At 48.7% G+C, this 21951-nt stretch overlaps 8 protein-coding genes across 9 annotated transcripts; 6 read left to right on the top strand and 2 right to left on the bottom strand.

Moving 5' to 3' along the window:
* The first annotated feature begins 558 nt into the window (after positions 1-558).
* Positions 559-9148, top strand: LOC133394099 (uncharacterized). 2 transcript variants are annotated; one of them, XM_061662943.1, is made up of 4 exons: positions 559-717; positions 800-980; positions 8137-8294; positions 8704-9148. In XM_061662943.1, the coding sequence occupies exons 2-4, from the start codon at positions 923-925 to the stop codon at positions 8938-8940; spliced, it is 453 nt and encodes a 150-aa protein (XP_061518927.1). In that variant the 5' UTR covers positions 559-717; positions 800-922; the 3' UTR covers positions 8941-9148. The 2 variants fall into 2 exon arrangements, with proteins under 2 accessions (XP_061518927.1, XP_061518928.1); XM_061662944.1 differs by having other exon boundaries at positions 594-980.
* Positions 9149-9434: 286 nt separating this feature from the next.
* LOC133394100 (uncharacterized) lies at positions 9435-10375 on the top strand. The gene is made up of 3 exons (XM_061662945.1): positions 9435-9595; positions 9673-9749; positions 9992-10375. Exons 1-3 carry the CDS (start codon positions 9526-9528, stop codon positions 10073-10075), a joined length of 231 nt encoding a protein of 76 aa, XP_061518929.1. The 5' UTR covers positions 9435-9525; the 3' UTR covers positions 10076-10375.
* A 21-nt stretch (positions 10376-10396) lies between these two features.
* LOC133392658 (trypsin-3-like) lies at positions 10397-11629 on the top strand. Its single transcript, XM_061652983.1, has 4 exons — positions 10397-10402; positions 10497-10790; positions 10864-11010; positions 11270-11629. Exons 1-4 carry the CDS (start codon positions 10397-10399, stop codon positions 11588-11590), a joined length of 768 nt encoding a protein of 255 aa, XP_061508967.1. The 3' UTR covers positions 11591-11629.
* Positions 11630-11718: 89 nt separating this feature from the next.
* Positions 11719-12871, top strand: LOC133394098 (trypsin-1-like). The gene is made up of 3 exons (XM_061662942.1): positions 11719-11830; positions 11908-12203; positions 12278-12871. The coding sequence occupies exons 1-3, from the start codon at positions 11761-11763 to the stop codon at positions 12719-12721; spliced, it is 810 nt and encodes a 269-aa protein (XP_061518926.1). The 5' UTR covers positions 11719-11760; the 3' UTR covers positions 12722-12871.
* A 233-nt stretch (positions 12872-13104) lies between these two features.
* Positions 13105-14164, top strand: LOC1280074 (transmembrane protease serine 9). Its single transcript, XM_061662941.1, has 2 exons — positions 13105-13232; positions 13302-14164. The coding sequence occupies exons 1-2, from the start codon at positions 13172-13174 to the stop codon at positions 14066-14068; spliced, it is 828 nt and encodes a 275-aa protein (XP_061518925.1). The 5' UTR covers positions 13105-13171; the 3' UTR covers positions 14069-14164.
* Positions 14165-14755: 591 nt separating this feature from the next.
* Positions 14756-15833, bottom strand: LOC1280073 (trypsin-1). The gene is made up of 2 exons (XM_319873.5): positions 15639-15833; positions 14756-15564 (listed from the first exon to the last, which is right to left on the bottom strand). Exons 1-2 carry the CDS (start codon positions 15691-15693, stop codon positions 14810-14812), a joined length of 810 nt encoding a protein of 269 aa, XP_319873.5. The 5' UTR covers positions 15694-15833; the 3' UTR covers positions 14756-14809.
* Positions 15834-17633: 1800 nt separating this feature from the next.
* On the top strand, positions 17634-19877 carry LOC1280072 (zinc finger protein 19). The gene is made up of 3 exons (XM_061662926.1): positions 17634-18051; positions 18113-18264; positions 18330-19877. The coding sequence occupies exons 1-3, from the start codon at positions 17848-17850 to the stop codon at positions 19795-19797; spliced, it is 1824 nt and encodes a 607-aa protein (XP_061518910.1). The 5' UTR covers positions 17634-17847; the 3' UTR covers positions 19798-19877.
* A 55-nt stretch (positions 19878-19932) lies between these two features.
* LOC1280071 (hsc70-interacting protein 1) lies at positions 19933-21951 on the bottom strand. The gene is made up of 2 exons (XM_061662938.1): positions 21775-21951; positions 19933-21680 (listed from the first exon to the last, which is right to left on the bottom strand). The coding sequence occupies exon 2, from the start codon at positions 21654-21656 to the stop codon at positions 20406-20408; it is 1251 nt and encodes a 416-aa protein (XP_061518922.1). The 5' UTR covers positions 21657-21680; positions 21775-21951; the 3' UTR covers positions 19933-20405.

The raw sequence follows: 21951 nt of genomic DNA, 5'->3' as shown, positions 1-21951 counted from the left end.
GCTCCGGTCCCAACAAACACACCTTCTGAACCAAACCCTTTCACTGTTGCTCTTGCAACACACTCCAAACGGCGAGAGGCAGCTCGGCTACTCCACCAGCGAGAGAAAGAACACATCTGCAACACAAGGGAAAGTAAAGAACGCCAAAAAACTATTCGCATACGGTCAGCCAAGGGGCCACGTCTACACGCGGTCGCCATTCTCTCCGGGGAGGTTTGCAGCTCTCCAAAACAATATCCCCCCGGGGGGGAACATCTTATAAAAGAAGGTCCAAATTGCAATCATCCCCTCAGTGTGTGAGATCTTCAACAAGAGGGGAAAGAGTCGGTGAACACTTTCCGTCAGCAAGTGGGAAGGCGGTTTTGGCGAGGAGAACTAATTCGCCTCCACCTTCAAAGATCTTGCTGGTGATCTCGCCTGAGGCGACAACGGTGCGCCGGTGGTGCTGCTGATTCGCTGAGTCAGCATTGAATCGCGATCAACTTGATCGATCGATCCGACCCCATAAGATTCCGGATTGCTGTGTGTGATCGTCTTGATCTCTCCCTCGTACTTGTGTGATCTCTCTCTCTCTCTCCCTCTCTTGCTCTCAGTTGATCTCACTCTCGTGTGTCTGGAAAGCTTAAAGACTGGTACGATCTGGTCGCGATCAATCATTTACACGCGAACCTGCCTACCGGACGGACTGTTGTGCGAGTGTATTGTGTGTTTGTGAGGGTGTGTTTGTGTGTGCTTGTGCCTATTTGAATCTGGTTAGTTCCTGCTGCATTGTCCCATTTTTTTCTCACCTTGCTTGCAGTTCACGTGTGGTGCAGTGATCAAGTTCAGCGCAAAGAGTGAGTCCCAGAATCGCGGAAGAGTGAGCAACAGCTGGCAGTGTGTTTTGGTGCCTAAAATCATAATCCCCAACCACGCCAATACGATGAAGTGGATGATTCTGAGCTGTTTGGTGATCGCCGCGCTGATGATGCACGCCGGTGGTAAGTGTTGAGAATCAGATCAAGTGTTCTCGGGTAGCTCTCTGTAGGACGCGGTAGAACGCTACTCTTAGATAGCGTTGGTTTTGCATGCGCATGTCCTTCTATTCCATTTTCATCTGTAAATACATTACCGTGAGTGTACTCTAGTGTAAAGTGTGTTTGTAAATAGTGATATCTCATATCGTGTAATTCGTTCCGTGTACATATCTTCATCATCTGCAAACGATTTCCGTTCTTCTATTACTTCACAAACATATATACAGTCTCTAGCCATCCTATCCGATCCGCTGTCTTTAATTCTGCATGTCTCTTAAAGCCTGTCAAATCTTTCTTCTTTCCCAACATTTTGCATGTGTACATACATTTTCACCTCAAGCTTTCCGTGTTCCACGAGCTGTGCAAAAGTTACGACTTCTTCTCCCTTTCGCACAGAGACGTCAAGGGATGTGCACCAGCTGTGGGCTCTATTAACTTAGAAGCGTTTACAAAATTCTGGGCAAATTTCTCTCTCATTCTTTTCTTCAACCCATCGTTCACACCTTCTTCATTCACCGTCATTGACTTTTATTTTTATGATGTTTATGGAAATAAGCTAACGGAACCCCTCTGTGTGTAGTATACGCCTGTGTGTGTGTTTTTTTGGGCGATCAAAAGAGGTGCATGAAACGAACACCCGAGGAGGGAAGATATCAATTCACCAAGTTCTATAATGATGTTAGCGAGCCAAAAAAAACGCAAACAAGGAAGTTAAAATTTATTGAACTATAACCGAACGCCCCGGGTATGGTACACCGGGGGCACCGGCATAAGACACGTTATGATGATAGATGAGATGCCAACCGGAAGGTTACGGTAATAACTCATACGCAATGGCCGTAAAACATGTGTTATGAGGGGTTTTTGGAGGGAGCTTGTGGTGGTTTATGTTTTATTTTTTGGCAGATCACTGCGAACAAAGACGACTGAGCTTCTAATCTGAGTCTTTTGGCTTGATTTACTGGCAGCTTGTTTGGGTAATAGATATTGTATCTACACGTTCCTCACAAGCCTGTATTTCTTTGTGTTTCTTATTGAGTGAAGAATTAGAATTGTGTCTTTTTGTATTGGTAGTTTCCCATTCAAATCAATGTAATTTCGCTCTAAATACCACTTTGAATTGTAAAGTCTAAATTCTGCAACGTAACTGCATCATTACACGGTTTGATTCGCGCGGAAAAGACTTGTTGTGAGCATTCTTCATTTTTTTGTGCTTGATGTTTACTTACCACCCAAAGCATCGTTTCGATCAAATAGCACCGGTTTTGGGGCTACCCGCATGCGTGTATATTTACTGCAGAAATGATGCCATTAACCAGGCCCGACCGGTGAGGGTACTCGCGATCGACACCGGCAAGGTCATCTCACAGTGACGGAATGAATGGCTGAAGATCCGCCGATGATTCATGTCAATGTCCTACGTTATGGTGGCGGAGGAGAATAAAAACTACAATCCACCAGTACCACCTCGAATCTTTGATGAATCTTTAACCCTAACATAGTTCGTGACGTGACCCTTAACGGAGCTGGAACGCGGAGCTGGAACAACAAACCGACCACACGTACCACTTTAATAATGCTGGGGGCTAGGTCCACCTTATTTCCTGTCATACAAGCTAGTTAATACGCTCACTAATCAGTTGAGGCGTTGGATAGTTTGCTCTTTTTTATATTTGTGCTTCGATATGGCAGTCCCTGCCGGTCCAGCCGGAGCTGCCTTGTGCCGTTTCAAGGTCGTCCGTTTATGGCTCCAGGCACGATATCGATCACGGTAGATCTTTGCTCTGCCATTGAGACCACCTTTAGTCGTGAGAAGCTCGATGAGAGCAATGTATTACCTTTGAAAATTATTGCTCATAATTTTTAAATAAAAAATACTGAACGGTCAATTAAAGCCTCTTATTTTCATAACTCGTAAAGAACGGCTTATCTTCCGCGGGTTATCGCGAAACACGTTACAGTTATAAAGCAAACCATTGGCGATTTATTTGATGGCCAATTTAGCGCAGCCATTTATTAGCTAATTTTTGTTTCTTCGTTTTGCTGTTAGCTCCTCAAATTCCCATCCTGTCCTGAATGAAACGTTAAAGACCAAAAATATTGTTTTGTTTTGCGTGAATTTCTTTTCCCCTCTCTGAATGTTCAGCGCTTCAAAGCTGGGTCTTTGTGTAGACGACATACAGAACGCTTCAACCCCTTTAACCCTCACATCCTCACATCGTGCGGGTTCAGCCATAATTAACCATCCCGGTCTGGCCAGAAGCGATGGAGGCTCATTTTCCTCCCAACACTGACCAACATCATCTGCGTCGTGCGGGTTGGCGTTCACCTTATTTTTCGCATCAATTCTTGCCGGAGAGCATCCTCCCTTCTCAAAAAAAAAAAAAAAAAGTTGCCACAGTTGCCATGGTCACGAAAGCTTCACGAAGCAAGGGGCCAAAATGATAATAAAAACAACGAACGCTGCCAAGATGTTTCGCTCTCTGCATCACGCGCATCCGTTTCGGAGCAGCAGTCTCTGCTTTTTTTTTGCTGCGCTGTTGGCCACCTTTTATTTTATTGTTGGCATCCTCTGCTTTAGCTTTTCCTTCCTTTTTGGTTCTGCTCAGCATCCAGCAAAGCGGTAGGAAGTTGGACGGAAAGGTGGAAACGGGGAACGGAAAGCTCAATAAAAAAAAGAACGAAACGCAAAATAAACGCAAACCTAAACATTGGCCGTGCATTCGCGGGACCGCACTCGAGCCGCGGTAGAACACTTCTGCACGGAATAATTAGCAACCGGCCCCGATGGCCAGTGTGGCTTCTTGTTTTCCTTTCATTTCGTGTCTTCCTTTTGGGTTGGCTTTGCTAAAGGGTTGGGTGGGCTGCATCAGCGAACGGGCGAGCAAGAGCTCTCTTTCGCAAAACTCTGCCGGGAAAGTTCTACGGCCGGTCAATGGCTTAGCCTTCTACAGGCGATGGTCGGAACGATGATAACTTCAATGGGAATTCTTACCAGAGACATTCGCTATCCGCTGTAAGAAGCGGCACAAATGCACTTGAGGAAGAAAAAAAACTCCTTGAAAGGGTATACTCTTTTAGCAACGAATTGTTTTATACCACAAATTGTGCAAAATCACCTCTAATACAATCAGCACTTAAGGTCGTCGATTTGATTATCATTTCGGCTTGGTCCCGCTGCACAGCGCTGCCTCAGCATGTTGCGTGGCTGTCTGGTTTTTGCGCTCTAATGAGGAGAAAATGGCAATAAATTTTGCACCCTAATTTGGCCCCGACTGGCACATCGCTAAGGGACGGACAATTACGCTATCCTTCGTAAGGCAATCAGCTGAAGCTTTGGTAGAAGCGCTTTGGTTTGGAAGCGCTCAGCTTCAGACTAGCGACAACCAGGCTAAACGAAACCGATTGTAGATGGGATCTGAGGGCAACCCATCGTACCAATGTGGGAACTAAAGCGAGCTGCCAACAATATGCTACTATTTATGCATCTGAATCGCTTATCGCATGATTGAAAAAAATCCTAGCTTTGGATATATTACAAGAATTATTTTTAGGATCATTTTTAATCCGAATGAGAAAAGAGTTTAAATGTTATTTTAGAGGTTATGCTGGCTATTTGCACGTATTAAGCATGCATGGTTTCCCAATGTTTCCGGACATGCTTCATTAACTTTTTCTTATACCAAAAATTCATCATATTCTTGTACAATCTATCAATGCACAACTGAGAAGAATCTGAGAAGAAATCAATTTTCACTTATCACACTTTAAATTTGAGCAACAGAATCAACTGCCCTTCAAAAATCAATACGAATATTTTGCGATTTTGTTTTTTTTTACTGCAATTTACAAACAATATTGCAGATTTGTATCACAACCAATATCATTTGCTTCATTTCTTATTCGTAGAATTTAATTTCCCAATGGCACCCAATGGCAGGTGATAATGCTAACCGTTTAAATGTATTTTGCGTTTTTTTAATTTAATTTTTGCTCCGTGTACCAAGTCTAATGCAGCACGCTGTACATATGCAATGCCGCTGATTTGCCGGCTCCGATTTGCACCCATTCTTAACCACATCAAAATGTCATTCCTCTCCTCTTCCCAGCAAAAGGTTGGAAGTGCAGAATGTTCAAACTTCCTGCAAGTTTTTCCCCACAGACTTTAAAAAATTAAAAACCTCCCTCAGCCGCATAAGCCGTGCGTGTTTCGAAGCAGTTTCGGGCAGAAGGCACACGATTGCCGGCATAAAAATCTGTGACCACCTACCAGCGCCGCAACTCGTTAATTCGATCAACCAGATGCACACACACACACGCGCGCGTAAACCGGTTCCAGCTGACCGGTGCCGTTTGTATGGCCTCACCGTTGCATTCCACCGGTGCATTCGGCCGCTTTTATTTCCAACCCATTACCAGCTGGATGGGCAATTTTTATTGTTTCACCCCCCCCCCTCCCACTTCCCCTTTCTCATCAAATGCACATGGGTGCATCGAGCGGGTTGGCGGCAAGACACCTCACTACCCACCCGAACACAACGAATAACTTACACTTGTGATTCAGTTTGCTTCGCAAACGCAGCGACACTTCCTGCCCAGCACACACCGGCTCGGAAGTAATGTGAGCTTTATCGTGCTGGTGGGAATTTTCCCTCCCAGCCTGGTCAATGTCACCCGCCCACACAGCGTGGGGGGAGATCTAATGCAAATACGCTGCACTTTTGCGCAGCAGGAACGGCAGCAGCACAAAACAGAAACTAGTTTTCCGCAGCTGCTGCTGCTGCGTATTATTTTTAGTTCGCTTTATCACACACGACCGCCTATATATCGGTGCTGGTTTGGGTAAAGGGAAACGAGAACGAACTTACAGCAACGGTGGCTAGAACGTTCTGAACCTGCTGGGAGGTTGGGTGGTGGGAACTAAACGAGTTTCGTGGCAGCTCGTGGTTGACTCCACCCGCCGAAGGCCACCCTTACGAAAAGGGTGCAAACACCCGTCCGGGAAGGGCGTAGGTTTTTGCTTTGCAAATGACAATAATTTCCATGCACTGCGTGTGTTGCGCCCTTTGGCTATTGATTGATTGCGAAGCGAGTTTTGCTACTTATCAGCCGAAGTGGAGTGCTAATGCCTACTATCAGGTCCGGTTTTGAGTGAGGAAATGAAACTATTCCCAAAGCAGTGCAACTCGTTTTTAATTAAATTATGCTAAAAGAGCTATTTGAACTTCAATAAACAGACAAGGCACTTAGTCATACTGAACGGCACGATCGCGCCCAGCACAAGTCGTAAAAATGCCTCACGGTTATTAAATTCTTCACCGCAAAGCACGAAACTCGTGACCGGTATGCTGCCGAAGCACCATCGCCTTTGAACCTTCTGGGCCAAACGAGGCAGCAAAACGGCAACCAACAAAGGCAACGAGCTCGCGCAAGCTAACGGTGCAACAAAACGATCGCTCGAAAGCATTTAGCGGTAATTGAGTGATCCGCAACAATGGTTATTAAATTGAGACTCTGCTAAATAGAATTGCAACAATTTAACCACCGTTACGCGCGCCCGGTTCGGTCAAGAGCGCGGAAGAGCTGGAGACTTTGGAAAGAGCAAAGCGAGAGGAAAAAGTCCAACCTCTTTACGACCATGTCCAACTGCTTGGGGAAGATTTCCAATTCCACCAGCGCCAGAGTTCGGACTTTGCGCACAATAAACCGTCGTCACCGTCATCGACGAAAGCTGTCGCGGTACAAGTTAAAAGTGTCCGAAAGAACCGCCACGGCCACCATTAACGTTTATGAAATCATGCTCTTCATCATCATTATCCGTGGCCGTCATTATCGTCATTAGTGCAAATAAAGTGCCCGCGAGCCTCCGCAAACGATCGGGCGGTCGGTGACTTGGCTACAGCAGTTTCATTCCTGCGCTCAACATTCTTTGTAGGAAGATTCTGATTCTGAGCGAAAGAAAAAAAGCTAGAGTTCGGATCTCATCGCTGCTAGAATGGTGGAATCTTGCCCGCCGTTTTTCGCATTCTGCAGCGTCAATCCATCATCTAGCGATCAATCAATCTTGGGGGTTTGGGTTTTCGGTGCGATGACTGGTCAGGTTTCTTGTGTGTGGAAAAGATTGTCTTCACCTGTTCTTTGCAGCATTCTGTACAGCACATTACTCACCCAACACCATCCAACTTCCACTAACAAATCAGCACACACTCACTAGCACTCACTGCATGACTCACTAGCATTATACACTGTACAAAGTTACTCACGAGGGCGTGATCTTCAAGCTTGAATATCGCGATCACAACACCAACAACATTATTACAACAAAACAAACCATACCAAACACTTCTGCAGATGCTGCACCCCGCTATCAGGTGCTGGAACCGCGCGATGGTTACGTCCCGGTCTACATCCGGCTCGGTGATCAACCGCTGGCCGACATCAATCCGGAGCTGGCAGCCGCATTCCGTGAGCCCGTCGCACGGATCAGTCGTGCTGAGCTAGCGCAGGTATTGTATCTCCGAGCAAATATCAATAAACCTTAAGAAAACGGTACACTTCTTTTAATAAATCCTTCAATTAAATAGGCACTGCAGGCAGATCAAGGAGTCGCCCACTCCTCCAGCCTGGTTGACTCACACTCGGCCTCGGATGAGCACAAAAAGGTCTTGCTGGCAGGTTCAGCGGTAAAGCCTCATGCGGCACCAGCACCCAAACCTACCGTTTAGGAAACGGAAAATGCCATTTACAAAGGCAGATGGAGGCAGCAGACGACGATCCACCCATATTCCAGCTCTTAGTGAAACTAACCCGGCACAGTTACCTCTGTGTGCGAACGATGCACAAACGTCCAATGTTATTTATTTCGTTATAAACGCATGAACACACTCTCCTTTTTTAACCCTTCTCCTCGAATGCCGTGTCCACATCGGAGCGATAGTTCGAGCATATACCAATAAAGCAAAAATGGATGGTTGAATGGAGGAGCTAACTGACCAAAATAAAAAAATATATAAACAAATCTACAATGGCGTTTTTTGTACTGTTGTGTTGTTGAATAAATGGTTTGTTTAAGTTTGTGAGCTTTTTAATTAATCCATTTAATTCCCTTTTCCGAACGCAGACGCTCGGCCAGACAAGTACAAGGATTACCCGAAAAAGGGTGGCTACGTGCCGGTCTATGTGCGCTATCCCAACCAAAAGCTCGGTGCGATCAGTCCGGAGTTGGCGGCTGCCTTTCAGGAAAGCTCGGGACGTAGCTCCAGGGGAAAGCTTATTCAGGTATGGACTGTAATAGGCAAGGTTATGGGTTATGTGTAAAGTAATTTATTCGGTTTAAAAACAAGATCCAGACAATGATAGACTATGGCCAGATACAGAGACTGGAACATAAATTTGTTGGGAATTAGAGATAGGAATAATAACATAGCGAGTGAGAACATGGCCGGAACCTAAACAAAATCAACGATTTAGTCCAGGTTAACATTTAAACCCGTATTTTAGTCGATTTTTATCGGAACATCAACAGAACAACTGAATGGTACCTGACTTATGCACAAATCGACGAATGGAAAGGAAATGAGACGCACACTCAAAATCAAAAAGGGGGTTTAGGAACATTCGCAAAGACTGTCGCAAATATAAAAAAATAGATAATTTACACCAGCTTCTTCCTTCAATTTCAACTCAGGAACTGAACCGTCCGGTACGCTTCTCCTCCGAGTCGAGCAGTGACGAGGAACTGCACAATGACATCACCGCCAAGCCCAAGGCAGTCAAGGTGGACTCGATCAGCAGCGAAAGTAACTCTAACTCGAACGAATCCATCTCGAACGAAAAGGAAGCAAAGGAGGCGATCAAGGAGCTGCTGAAGCAGATGAACAAGATCAGCAAAGCGGCTGCTGCAGCGAAGACTAAGAAAGCTTAGATGGAGGAGAGAAACAAAAGCAACAAGCTGCCATTAGAATAGAAATGAAATTTTATATCCCAACGACATACTTTAGACTCAACGAAGATACTCAAGCTGTAAAAACAACACTGCCGCAATGGGTTGAGAGGGCAACGAAAAAGCAATTATTTGCTATTCCATTTATTTAAAGAAGAATAAAACGATACTATTTTACTTCTACTGACCACCTGATGACGTACTTATCATGTAGTGACGTCAATAATGGAAAGAAAACGGCAACTCTCTATCTTTGCTTCGAATGCATTCTATTTTGGAATTAGACGTTTGTCCTTCGTCTCGCCACCATAATACCACAACACAACTCCGCAAATACTCAAAAGTGTGCTAAATGCGATAACCTTTCGCCCATGAAATTTGCGTTCCAATAGATGCTCCGTTCCAAATTTTGTTTGTTGTCTTTTTGAATTGCTTATCACCTTATCACGCAGCGGAAATTTGATGTTTGGAGTATGCATCATGCTCACGGTAGTCAATTATTAAACAGTTCTTGTCGAGTACAGTTGTTCATTACATCCCGTTGAAGATCTTCTACCGAAAGCGATCATGTTGAATTGGAGAGTATTTCTGTTTGTTGCAGTGACCGTGTTTCTCTTTGTGCAGTTCGACACTGCTGGTAAGTGAACGGGTGTATTTTGGAAACAGAATGGAAAGAAAATGAATTTACATCACATTTCTAAAACCTCTCCGAAGAATCCTCTCCGTTCAACGATTTACAACCAACTGGGCGACCGGCCACGGCTGGTCAGGCATTGAAGAATATTCTACAGGTAATGGAGCGTATACAGGTAGCGTTAAAGTGGAATTTTGAGTTTTTTTGGGTTATACTATTAACAAAACAAGCAGATAAATTAAACTTCCAAGTTTTGATTTTATAAAAATAACCATAAAAACCAACATTCCCTATGCCACAATACCTTTAGTCATAGCTGAAGTACCGGAAGCTGTAGCAGCTTTAGTGCTAATTTGTACTAATGTTCCCCGTAATACCCATTCCTCCTCCATTGTACAGCGTGCCATCGGTGATAATTCTTCCGACGAGAGCAAACCAAGCGCCGGCAGCAGCGAGGAGCAGTTCCGGCCCTACCATGGGTAGGTGAGATTGGCGCCTATTACCATCACGTTTACCCTATGGTGCACACAACAAAGACTACTGCAGCTGATGGGCTTCTGTCGTGCGAATTGGGATCGGATGCAGCGCTGCAACAAAGCCCCCAAACCCCCATTGCGTGAGTGCAATTTGCGAATTGTTCAGATTATTGTTCCGCTTGTCAACCGCTAACGCCGAACAGCATCCCATTCCCGGGGGGATACTGTTGGAGTACGGTTCAGTACAAGTACAGCTTACGAATAAACATGCCCCACGCAGGTCGGTGCTCTTGGGTTCTAGTAACAATTCTTCACTTCGCCCATCATTATGCGGGTAAGCTAACGAGCCGTGTTTTTGGGGAGGAACACTTACAAACACTCCAATTGACCTTGAGCTCTTTGTTCGCTGGTAATGGCACACGCTTCAACGAAAAAAAGCTTCCCCAGAAGATCGAATCGTAGGTACTGACGTGCCTCCCGAAATTCCTCCATCCGAAATGCCGTTCGTGTGCTCCGTTCGTCTCCAAAGCGTCCACCGATGCTGTGCCTCCATCTTGAATCCGAACTGGCTGCTAACATCCGGACAGTGTACGGCCGACCTTGCGCCGGATGCAATTTCAATCGTTTGCGGTATCCGTATGTATCGAACGGTGGTGGAGATTGCACTCCTTCCTTACTACCAACCGGCTGCATCCAAACCGACGGCAAACGATCTTGCACTGGTAAGGAAGTCTTGTTCGAAGGGAAATGGGTTGCCTCTCACCAGGGAGTTGCTTTCATTTTGTCCACACTTAGCTCCGAGTGGGAAGAGCACTCAGCTTTACGAGCAACGTGCAGCCCATTCCATTATACGACGGGGTGGAAGTTTCCACAGGGACCGCAACCCTCGTCCGCTACGGACCAATGGACGAACGGTGGAGTTGGTGGAATTCAAAGCTTCAGGTATGGATATTGATTTGGATTGGAGTGCAGCTCATTTGAAATGGAACGTTTTTACACAGTGAAGTGGCTTCTTATTGACCCAGGGAATAGACACTCGCTAGGGATAAAACGTTGAAAGATATAGGGGGATTTGATTGAGCGATTCCTTTCCCGAGTTGATTGGGCTTTTGAAAGCTTCTGAATGTGAATCCTCCAGCTTGTTTGTTCGGCGGCGATAAGCACTAATCCCTCCTAAACAAAACCTCTCATTTGACCACAGCTGGCTGAGGTGTCGATATTATCAGCCTGCGAATGTCAGTACCGTCTGGGGCCTGCTCTGGCCCCCTATCTCGAACCACGCAACATCTGTACCGATAACGGATTTGTGACGACTATGCCGCTAACCGCAACAGGTGGCCCGTCGTCGCGCTGTGTCGGTGATTCGGGAGCACCGGTAATGTTTGCTGCTTCCGAGCTGCAACCCTACACCCTGCTGGCGGTAACGGGCTGGACGGTCGCCCCTTACGGTACGGGCCCATCGGTGCACGTTCGTGTTGCGCCGCATCTCGACGGGATTCTGTCCATTATCGGGGTCAATTAACGCACCCGATTAGGTGCCCCCGTTTAAAATACGCGATAAGATAAATCTTCCCTTTTTTCTGGATAGCAAAAATAAAACCAATTTTTGCAACACGATAAACCAACAATCCCCATGAGTTTCAACCCTGATAAAGCTGGCGGGCGCGAAGATGCAACGGATCATTTGCAGTAATGAAGTCAATTACGTTGGTGCTGTGGGCGATTGCGGGCATCGTTGCCGTTGTCGTTGATGCTGCTCCCGGTAAGTAACATGGCACGGTTGATTTGTCACCACACTCGCCTCGTGCTTACGTTTGAAACCACAACACAACCCGGTAGAGCGCAGAATCTTCGGCGGTACGGATGCGTTCGAGGGCGAACTACCATACCAGGTGTCCATCCAGCGCGCGTTCCTAACCTCCCGGACGCACGTGTGCGGCGGTACGATCCTGAACCCGCTGCACGTACTGACGGCGGCCTCCTGCTTCTGGACCGACCAGAGCTCGAGGTTTGAAATCGTGGCCGGCAATTTACGCATTGACCGGCCGGCTGACACGCAGCAGGTGCTCGGTGTGTTCTGGATCCGAATGCATCCGGGATATACCGGCGGTACTAGCTCGTTCGATGTCGCTGTGGTAAGTGCGGACAGCGCCCGTTGGCGGGTCAGGAGTTTCAGAGAGGCCTTACATTGTGCTTCGCTTACCGGCAGGTCCGCACCTCGTCCGCCTTCTTCTTCACGAATCTGATTCGTCCGGTAGCATTGCCGGCGTTCGATGAAATCCCAACCGGGCTGGTGCGTGTCGGCGGCTGGGGCTCGACCACCAATAGCATCCTGCCCGGGAACAACTTCTCCAATGTGTTGCAGAAAATCAACGTACTGCTCGTACCGTGGAACGAGTGTCTGAGTGTGCTGGGTGGGCCGGGTGGACCGTTTGATGAGCGGAACATCTGTACCGGACCGTTGAGCGGTGGCATCTCGACCTGCACGGGTGATGCGGGCGGTGGTGCGGTGCAGCATCTTCCGGATGGGACGTTCCTGCAGGTCGGCATCATTACGTGGAATGTGTTGCCGTGCGGTGGCATTAACACACCGTCCATCTATACGCGCGTGTCCGCCTTCGTCGATTGGATACAGGCAAATTCGGCTGTGTAGAGCTGAATTGCGGAGGGGAAAATAAAGAATCGGACGTCTGATATTGGCGAGATAACGGTGCTGAAAATGATAACGGGAGGTGGGAATTTTAATTACCCAATACCGGTATTTTGACATTAATAAAAGCAATCCAAAAGCAGTCTCCCTAAATTCCCAGCGTTTGGACGAGTGATTCTGATGACACATATACACATCAACGCACATCAAAGCGAGGCATATCCGAATTCAACGCTACGCGAGCATCGATTAATCATCGCAATATCTTATCGCCCAACCTCAACCAAAAGACTGATCGACGATCTTCTTCCGCCGATTGTGCCTGCACTGTAGCTGCAAGCCGCAGAAGATAAGATAATCCTGGGGCGAGTTATAAAACCCAATCCACCATGCCGTTGCACCGGGATTAGGCCCTCTATCTTTGAACTGTCTAGAACACGAACCCTCGTAGCGATGGCGTATCGGCAGTGGATATTGACACTCGTCTTGGTAGCCCTGTTGGGTTGTGCTGCGGGTAAGTTACATACAGTTACAGTTCCAAAAAGTTCTTCAAGTGTCATCGTTTAACCTTTCCTCCCTGTAGCCTCTTCCAGCGCTGATGGCAACCGACCCCAGCAACGGCTCATCGGTGGTGTTCGTGCCCTCCCAGGCGAATTCCCATCGATGGTATCGATCCAGCGGCTGGTGCTGATCCGAGCCAGCCATGTCTGCGGTGGCAGTGTGCTGAACCAATTCCACGTCCTGACCGCGGCCGAATGCTTCTTCTCCAACCCGAACAGCCGCTATCGGGTGCAGGCGGGCAAAGTGCTGCTCAACAACTTCGAACCCAGCGAACAGACGATCAACGTGCTCCGGTACACGATGCACCCGCAGTACGATGGGTCAGCCAGCCCGTTCAATATTGCGATCGTACGGTTAGCGTCCCCGTTCGGCTACAATCGGTACATCACGCCGATCGTGCTCCCGGCGATCGATACCATCCCGGACGGGATCGTTAAGTTTGCCGGCTGGGGATCGACCTCGAGCGGCCTGCTGCCCAGCATGCCCGATCAGCTGCAGATGTTCTACGTTGCGATCATGCCGAACGAACAGTGTCAGGTGATGGTGGGCGGTGCGATCGGCACTGGGCCTGTGACGGAGCGGAACGTCTGTCTTGGACCGGCCACCGGTGGCATAGGGGCTTGTGGAGGTGATGCGGGCGGTGCTGCGATACAGCAGATCAATGGAGTGGACACGATCGTCGGTATCGTGTCGTGGCAGCTGTCCCCGTGCGGTCAGGCGGGCAACCCGACAATCACAACGCGCGTGTCGGCGTTCGTGGAATGGATCAACCAAAACTCACAGCTTTAGATTCAAACCCCGGTGAATCAATCCGGAATATTTATATATTTTTACATTCACAAGGCATTACAATAAAAAAGCTCGCATAGTTTCGCATCGATTCGAGATCATCAGACTTTCGGGGTTTGCTAGGATCCCTTAGCGTTGTCCACCCTCACCGCCACCTTCGGCACCTCCTTCTCTTCCAGCTGATGCAATACTGGCCGCTTCCTGAGCAGCTGGCATTATAACCGTCGTTGCCACTGGAAGACATCAACCAATTGTTGAGATAGACTTTAATCGAATATCAGCTACACCACCCTCTAATTAGACGGCTACTTACTGATTTGTCCGTACTTCGAGCCCCACTCCATCCACGGCTTCATCTGCTCCATGTTTTGACGCCGAACTCTTCCACCCGCCGGTTGCGCCTCGGCCAGCGCAAACGCTCCGATAAGCAGTAACAGTATTGCGTAGCAAAATTTGAACTTCATGCTTGCGTGCGTTAGGGAGCTGGCGCGTGTAACTAACAGACTACCGTACCGATATCTTTCTATTTATGTAAGCACCCACCCAAAGTACGTCAGAGCCCTTGCACGACAGCTGCGAGGACCTCAGGAGCTACCCTTGGAACGATATCAACAAACAACATTTCACGCCAAGTTTTCTTATCAAACAAACACTCAAACATTCATTGAATAGTTTCCCCTGCTGTGGTTAGATTTTCATTCGTGTACCATTTATTATCATTCCTACGCGCATTGCTCCGTTCTAGTTCGTGTTGTTCTGGATCCAGTCGATGTAGTGCGACACACCGACGTAGACGGACGGGAAACCGATCGTGCCGCATGGAATCCAGCCCCACGACACGATACCGACCTGCACCTGCTGGCCGTTCTGCACCGTGTAGAGCGGGCCGCCGGAGTCACCGGAGCAGGCGGACACTCCGCCAGTCAGCGGGCCGGTACAGACGTTGGTCGGTCCGAGCGGGGCATCGACGCCAGCCGCCGATCGGCACTCCTCGAACGGAATGATCGGTTTGGTCACCTTCTGCAGGATGTTGGGCAGGGTCGGCAGGGTGCCACCGGTCGATCCCCAGCCGGCAAGAGTCGCCGGACCGGACGGGGTGCTGCCCGGAGCCGGCAGGACCACCGGCTGGATACGCGGGGTGAAGGTAAGCGGTGCGGACAGCCGCATCACCGCGATATCGGTCGGGTTCACACCACCCTGGTAGTCCGGATGGACCGTGCTGCTCGCGACGCTGATCACCTGGCGGGTGTCCTCGGTGATAGCGGTATTGTGCGTACCGGCCCAGATCGCAAAGTTGGCAGTGGCCGGGTTCTCCGTGATGCAGTGGGCAGCGGTCAGGACCCAGAAGTTGCTCAGGATGCTACCACCGCAGATGTGCGTCGAGACGACGAGGATCACGCGCTGGATCGACACGATGGACGGGAACTCACCCGGCAGAGCGTCGATACCACCGACGACGCGTCCACTCGGGAAGCCATACTTCGCTTGGAGGGAACCTTTAAAATTGGAGAAAGAGAGTGCGATTAGCGACCATTTTGAAAAAAAGCGGACTCAACATCGTTTTACTTACGAGGGGCAGCAGCGGCCACCGCCACCAGGCACAGCAGAGCAACAGCCAATTTCATTTTCGCTACAGTAAAACAGCAACTACAGAGCTGGTCACTGGTCCGGCCGAAGGCTTTTATAACGGTTGCAATCGATAGCCGCTAAACTTATCAGGACTTATCGTGCTGTTGGGATTGGACTTACCCAGTGAAAACCCCAGGCACTACGTCACTGCTGCAAGCTAGCAGCAGATTATCGGCCATCCGTTATCTCCACGGAAGGTCGCAACGGTGATGGTTTAATTTTTGGAACGTTCAGACTCGGACCATTTTGGAGCTGATCGTCCGATAAGACAATACGATAAGTAAATCAAAGACTATGTTTTGACTGCTTTATTGGGCCAGGATTTAGTATCGAATCAACTAGAAAAAAATTTTTGACCATCTGGGAGAAAAAGTTGAAAACAATTTGAAGAAATTTAGATTAAAAAATGTAGGAATGCAAGAATAGTGTTCACGTCTTAGGTTCAAATATCAAACATACCTAGATTTAGAACTTCTACCGGTGTTGGAACTGAACTAGAATCCACGGTGATCTTCGAACTTTTATAGGGTTCGTACCGGTCCTGGAACTGAGCTCAGAGTCACATAGACCTTAAAACAGATCATGAATCGATGACGGTTCTTGGAACCATTGCCCATCTAAACAGGTCTAGATCAGATCTCCTGAACCATACCGGTTCTGGATGTTGTACAGAATCCATCCCAGTCCTGGAACTCAAATACTCATCCAAAACTGATCATGGAACTGCCACTGATCAGTTTTCCATATTAGTAATCCATATTAGTCCTGGAAATCCAATCGATGCTGAAAATGATCCCGAACCTATTCAGATTCTGCATTAGATCCCCCACCTACCTCCATCCTAGAACTTATACTGAATCCATGCCGACTCTAGATCAAATCTTATCACCATTTCGGTCCAGGAATAGATTCTGAACCCATCCCAGTCTTGGAGATGATTCTGCACAAATACAGAATTTCTGAAATGTCCTGAATGCATACTAATACTGGAATTAATAATAAACCCATATCGTTCTAATCCTGAAGTCGATTCTTGTTCGTACTGGTCTTAGAACTGATACTAAACTTATTCCAAATAAAAAACTTGGACACTTGGACCTGTGTAACTGCTCAGTTGAATCATAAATCTATTCCGATTCTATACAGTATCTATAACGATTCCTTCTTTTACTGATTCTGCTACTATCCTGATCCATTACCCGACAGCAGTTGTTTGAAAAATACAGAGTAAAAATACCACTTCATGAAGCAAAATGAATGCTGTTACAATCCCTTTTCTGACTTTTTTTTGCCAAAAAAATGTAATCGAAACACAATAAAAGAGCACGCGGCAAATTCAGAAGATTTCGTAACGGAAAATGTTTTGCCATAAATTTAAATTTTGCCATAAAAATAGAGACGTGAGATGTAGGTATCTTGGTGTAAACATAGCTCGTTGTTGTTATAGATACACCTTGTCGACAGCGCGCTGGCAGCCAGTGTGGCCAGATTATTTTGGCGGTTTTCAGTAGACGCATCAAAAATTTATCGGTAGTTTTCACTAGGTTAAAACTCGAAACTTAAAAGAAGTAAAAGCGAAAGAAGTGTTAAGCGGGATGGGGGGGGGGGGGGGGGGGGTACTAATGCACAAAATGAAAGATCCATCCTTACCAGCATTAAACGGCTTTGAAGGCATTCAGAAGGCATTTAAGGCCTTAGTCGCCTTAGAAGGCGAATACAGATTTCAACCGAAACTTTCAAGGCTGTAACGGGTTCTCTTCGAAATATTTCAACTTTTTGATTCAATGAGAACAGAAACAGCATCCCAAGCGCCACAGATTAAGCTTAAATGACTGAAAAATCAAATATCTGTGATTGTCGGTAGGATAAATGGAAAATCGGTAGTTTTAGGGCGGTCATCTGTGAATCGGTAGGCATATAAAAAAATCGGTAGGAATACAGATAAACCGGTATTTCTGGTCACTCTGCTGGCAGTCAATCGTGCAAATCAAAACAAACGAAACTTCGAACGAAACGAATTAATGAAATGAAATGATTTACCGATTATAAAATGTGCAGTTATTTCGTTAAAAGACTATGAAATTGGCTAGAAAAACAGTTTTTAAGTTTTATTCTAACAAGCTGCTAAGATAGCAACCAAAGGCAAAGTGATGCAAAAGCCAAACTCACCGAACTACTTCCTGAAATATCCTGAATCTTCACCGCAGGAAGGTGACTGTGTTCCGTTCGATCTGCACAAAATATGTCGCCTGTGCCTGCAGGGGCTACAGGACGGTTCCTGTGTCGACCTGTTTGCAATAAACCATCTCTCAGTCAGCCCACTGGCCATGATTACCCGCTGTGCTTCGATACAGGTAAGCGGACGGACGAATGAAACCGATGGTGTGGTGCACTAATTTTCTCTTTCATCTTTAGATTTACGAAAAGGATGGCTTTCCGACGACGATATGCAACGATTGCTATTGCAAGCTGGAGATGGCGTACGAATTCCGCAATCGGTGTGAAGCGTCCGACCAGAAGCTACGCGAAATGTTAAACATTCCGACTGGCAATGACAAAAGTGCGCAGTAAGTGGATCTAGTATTTTGTAATTTTTAAGAATCAACTTTATGATTCTTTTGTTTTTTTCTAGACTTCTTTCAATGGACGAAACAACGGCCAGCAACAAGGAAGATGCCATCTATCACGCTATGAAGGAAATATTCGGACCGGATGTTGATCCCGCCTCGATAATAATCCCACCGACGGCGGAAAGCCTGCTGGACGGTGGTTCGATCGAGCAACAGCTCGAAAACACACCCGCAGCACCGTTGAAGGTGAAGATGAAACGACAAATCAAGCGCAAATCCCAGCTGGACGAGCTGCTCGTCAAGCACAAGGAGAAGCTTTGGCTCGAGAGTACGAAGGTGAAAATCATTCGCCAGAAAAGGGCCGCCCGGAAGCAACCAATGCTGGGCCGGAAGCAAGCGACTGCAAATAAAAATCAAGAGCAGCAGCAGCAGCAGCAGGAAACGCAACCCGGCGACGCAGAGAATCCCTTCCAGTGTACCGTTTGCCAGCGACGGTTCAACCGTGCCGGCAATCTCCGGCTGCACATGCGAATACACAGCAACGAGCGACAGTTTCAGTGCGAAATCTGCAGCAAACTGTTTCGCACCTCGAGCAATCTGCACGCGCACCGGAAAACGCACACGGACGAGCGCAACTTCCCTTGCACCGTGTGTGAGCGAGCGTTCCGGACGGCCCGGGAGCTGGTGAGCCACGGCAAAACGCACAGCGACGTCAAAGGGTACGTGTGTCGCGTGTGCAGCAAAGGGTTCGTGAAACAATCGTACCTGAACACGCACATGAACACGGTGCACGTCGGGCTGAAGCGCTACCGGTGCCAGGAGTGTGGCAAACAGTTTTCCAACAGCTCCAACCTGATCGCGCACCGGCGGGTACACACCGGCGAGAAGCCGTACCAGTGCGGCGAGTGCGACGGGAAGTTTAACCAATCGTCCGCCCTGACGCGCCACATACGGCAGCAGCATCGGCCGAAGGAGCCAAGCCCCGAACCGCCGGCGCCGGAGCAACCGGTCGGCCGCGAAAGTGAGGAACCGGAGGAGCTTTCGATCGAGGTGGATGAAAACCGGTCTCTGGATAGTGCGGCCAGCTCGGAGCTTTCCGTGGCGACGTCGCTCATGGACAGCCAGTCGTTCTCGTACGGTGGTATGCCGTACGCGCAAACGTTCGTTCCGCAGCCAGCACCACCACCACCACAGCCTACTGCGGCGGCGCAACATTTCAGCCACGTGTCGCATCAACATCACCATCTGCACGCTACGCATAGCTATGCGCATCCATCGCACCATCGGCACAACCATCACCAGCAGCAGCCGCCGATCATGCACCAGCCGATGGCGGTTAGCAGCCAGCCCGCGACGAACCTCTACCCGACCGACTATCTGCCAACGTACCATCATTCGGCCGCGCTGCCGAGTACGCACCAGCCGCACTACGACCTCGGTGGGTACGACATGTGCTACAGTATGCCGGCCTCGACCGTGCTGAATCCGAGCGTGATGAATCCGCAACCGACGTACATCTTTGACCAGTGAAGGGAGGGCATCCTTCCGTGCAATAAACTTTATTAGTTTTATGAATAAGAGTTGAATTAAGAGATTTTAAACAATACAAACGACAAGCTTCTCCTTTTTAGAAGATCCCACGAGAAGAAGGTTAAGTTAAGGCGATTTTTAAGCTATTCTGATAAGGTTTATTTAATCATCTTGTAGTTCTTCCAATTGGAAACTTCCTTCAGAAGACAGCTTTGCCGGTAATGTGTGTATTGTTGGATGCAATGTTCTTCCCTATTCTGTACTCTATAGCCTTGCATTTTACAGAACTACAGCCTACATCGCGAGATTATTATGCGTTCTCCCCTTGGCTGGTGTTTAAATTGCTTGTATATTGTAACGTTTAACGATTAATGCTCTGGAAATGCTGGTGTTATTACAAGTTGCTGAGCTACTAAAATCCCTCACAGCAGAAGTGGTTACGCTTCCCTTTGTTCAGTTTGCTGCGGAGTGTTGCATTTGAGGAAGAATCTCGTAGTTGAACTGGCATGGCTTTAAACAAAAAACGAACACTCAAAAGAACGAAATGCAACTGGCCTTCGATAGTTCATATAAAAAGAAAACACTCTCACTCAAACCACTAAACGTTTCTAATCTAAATCATCCACGCGTGCACCGCCACTGCCAGCACCAGCACCAGCCCCCGCACCAGCACCAGCACCTGCCCCGGGCCCAGCTCCCGCACCACCATCCGAGCCGCCAAAGTTCGGGAACCCGCCAGCACCGCCCGGGAACCCACCGGCACCGCCCGGGAACCCAGGGAAGCCCGGGAACCCGCCGCCCTGCCCTTGCGAGTACAGCTTCATCAGCACCGACATGATTTTCGGGTTGTTCTGGTACTTGGAAATGTTGGCCGGGTTCGAGAAGATGTCCGACATGGCCGCCGACATTTCCGGATCGCGGAACGCGTTCAGCAGCTCCTCCGTACCGAACCCACCACCACCGCCGAACGGCATTCCACCGGCATTCGGTGCACCGTCCGCACCGGCCCCCTCTTCCGCCGCCTTCCGGTTCGCCTCCTGTGCCATGCGGACGCGCTCCTGGCGCTCGCGGAACTCGCGCTCCTGCCGCCGGCGCTCCTGCTTCTGCTTGTGCTGTTCAATTTTCTTCGCGTTCGGAGTGACCTCCTTCAGCCACTCGTCCGCCTCCTCGTCGAAGTCGAGCTTGCAGGCCTGTCGCAGGTCTTTGGCCGCCTCCTCCCATCGGCCCAGCAGACGGTTCGCGCGCCCCCGGAACTTGTACGCCGTGGCCGAGTCGGGATTAATTTCCAGCGCCCGGTTGCAGTCCCGGATGCACGCGTTCGGTTTCTGCAGCTTCAGGTAGGCCTGGCCGCGCTTCGCATAGTACAGGGCACTCTTCGGATTGAGCTGTATCGCTTCGGTGAACAGCTTGACCGCTTCGTCGTACTTTTGCTCACTGTACGCGGCGGCCGCCTGTACACGCAGATCGTTCGCCTGGTCGAACTCCTCCTCCGTCGGTTCCTTGTCCGCGACGCCCATCGGCTGGTCGGGTTCCGTGTCCGGCTCGACGCAGCCCTCGTTGTCTAGCTCGAGATCCGACTCCGGGTCCGATTCGGGTGCGGCCGTTGTGCTGGGCTTTGGTTCCGGTTCGGCGGAAGCCGGTTTGCCGGGAGCAGCACCACCATCGCCGGTCGGTGCCTTCTGTCCGCCCATCATGCCGGCCAGGTCGGGCTGACCCTCCGGCACCTTGCCGCCCAGACTTTCGATGAATGACTTGAGAAACTCGAGCTGTGGAAGGTTAAGCAGCTGCGGGGTCATCTGGCAAAGGTTAATGAACACCTTGAGCTTCTGCAGCTCGGCCGGATTGATCGGGCACTCCATGTTGTTGTTGTACGGAAACACGCCCTGTGCCGTGGAGGGGAAAAGAAGAAGAAGGGAGAAGGGAATGTGAGTCCAGCGCTGTCCTGGCAAATTGTGAACTGTGGAAACTTTCAATTACCTTTAAAAGTTTTCCTTACGGACGACTAACGTTGCTTAGGTACGAGGCGGATAACAATTTGTTTGTCTGGTCGAAAATTTACGCGGTAGCCGGTTTCAGCTTCAGCTTCTGTCAGAAAAGCGAGAAAGTTCTGGGTGAATGTGAGTGTGTTCGCTCGGGGGGCCCGAGATGGCTGCA

The sequence above is a fragment of the Anopheles gambiae genome, chromosome 3, assembly GCF_943734735.2.
Source record: "Anopheles gambiae chromosome 3, idAnoGambNW_F1_1, whole genome shotgun sequence".
Taxonomy (NCBI): Eukaryota; Metazoa; Arthropoda; class Insecta; order Diptera; family Culicidae; genus Anopheles; species Anopheles gambiae.
The sequence above is the reverse complement of the archived record's forward strand: the minus strand, read 5'-3'. Positions and strand labels throughout refer to the sequence as shown.

Bases quoted from the DNA above. Each gene is read 5' to 3' on its own strand.
- LOC133394099 (XM_061662943.1), top strand. From the start codon at position 923: ATGAAGTGGATGATTCTGAGCTGTTTGGTGATCGCCGCGCTGATGATG. The intron at 981-8,136 runs GTAAGTGTTGAG...TTCCGAACGCAG, and splicing joins GCTGATGATGCACGCCGGTG to ACGCTCGGCCAGACAAGTAC. The intron at 8,295-8,703 runs GTATGGACTGTA...ATTTCAACTCAG, and splicing joins CCAGGGGAAAGCTTATTCAG to GAACTGAACCGTCCGGTACG.
- LOC133394100 (XM_061662945.1), top strand. From the start codon at position 9,526: ATGTTGAATTGGAGAGTATTTCTGTTTGTTGCAGTGACCGTGTTTCTC. The intron at 9,596-9,672 runs GTAAGTGAACGG...ACCTCTCCGAAG, and splicing joins TGTGCAGTTCGACACTGCTG to AATCCTCTCCGTTCAACGAT. The intron at 9,750-9,991 runs GTAATGGAGCGT...TCCATTGTACAG, and splicing joins CATTGAAGAATATTCTACAG to CGTGCCATCGGTGATAATTC.
- LOC133392658 (XM_061652983.1), top strand. The intron at 10,791-10,863 runs GTAAGGAAGTCT...GTCCACACTTAG, and splicing joins CGGCAAACGATCTTGCACTG to CTCCGAGTGGGAAGAGCACT. The intron at 11,011-11,269 runs GTATGGATATTG...ATTTGACCACAG, and splicing joins GGTGGAATTCAAAGCTTCAG to CTGGCTGAGGTGTCGATATT.
- LOC133394098 (XM_061662942.1), top strand. From the start codon at position 11,761: ATGAAGTCAATTACGTTGGTGCTGTGGGCGATTGCGGGCATCGTTGCC. The intron at 11,831-11,907 runs GTAAGTAACATG...ACAACCCGGTAG, and splicing joins TGTCGTTGATGCTGCTCCCG to AGCGCAGAATCTTCGGCGGT. The intron at 12,204-12,277 runs GTAAGTGCGGAC...GCTTACCGGCAG, and splicing joins GCTCGTTCGATGTCGCTGTG to GTCCGCACCTCGTCCGCCTT.
- LOC1280074 (XM_061662941.1), top strand. From the start codon at position 13,172: ATGGCGTATCGGCAGTGGATATTGACACTCGTCTTGGTAGCCCTGTTG. The intron at 13,233-13,301 runs GTAAGTTACATA...TCCTCCCTGTAG, and splicing joins CCTGTTGGGTTGTGCTGCGG to CCTCTTCCAGCGCTGATGGC.
- LOC1280073 (XM_319873.5), bottom strand. From the start codon at position 15,693: ATGAAATTGGCTGTTGCTCTGCTGTGCCTGGTGGCGGTGGCCGCTGCT. The intron at 15,565-15,638 runs GTAAGTAAAACG...CCAATTTTAAAG, and splicing joins GGTGGCCGCTGCTGCCCCTC to GTTCCCTCCAAGCGAAGTAT.
- LOC1280072 (XM_061662926.1), top strand. From the start codon at position 17,848: ATGCAAAAGCCAAACTCACCGAACTACTTCCTGAAATATCCTGAATCT. The intron at 18,052-18,112 runs GTAAGCGGACGG...TTTCATCTTTAG, and splicing joins CCCGCTGTGCTTCGATACAG to ATTTACGAAAAGGATGGCTT. The intron at 18,265-18,329 runs GTAAGTGGATCT...GTTTTTTTCTAG, and splicing joins GGCAATGACAAAAGTGCGCA to ACTTCTTTCAATGGACGAAA.
- LOC1280071 (XM_061662938.1), bottom strand. From the start codon at position 21,656: ATGGAGTGCCCGATCAATCCGGCCGAGCTGCAGAAGCTCAAGGTGTTC.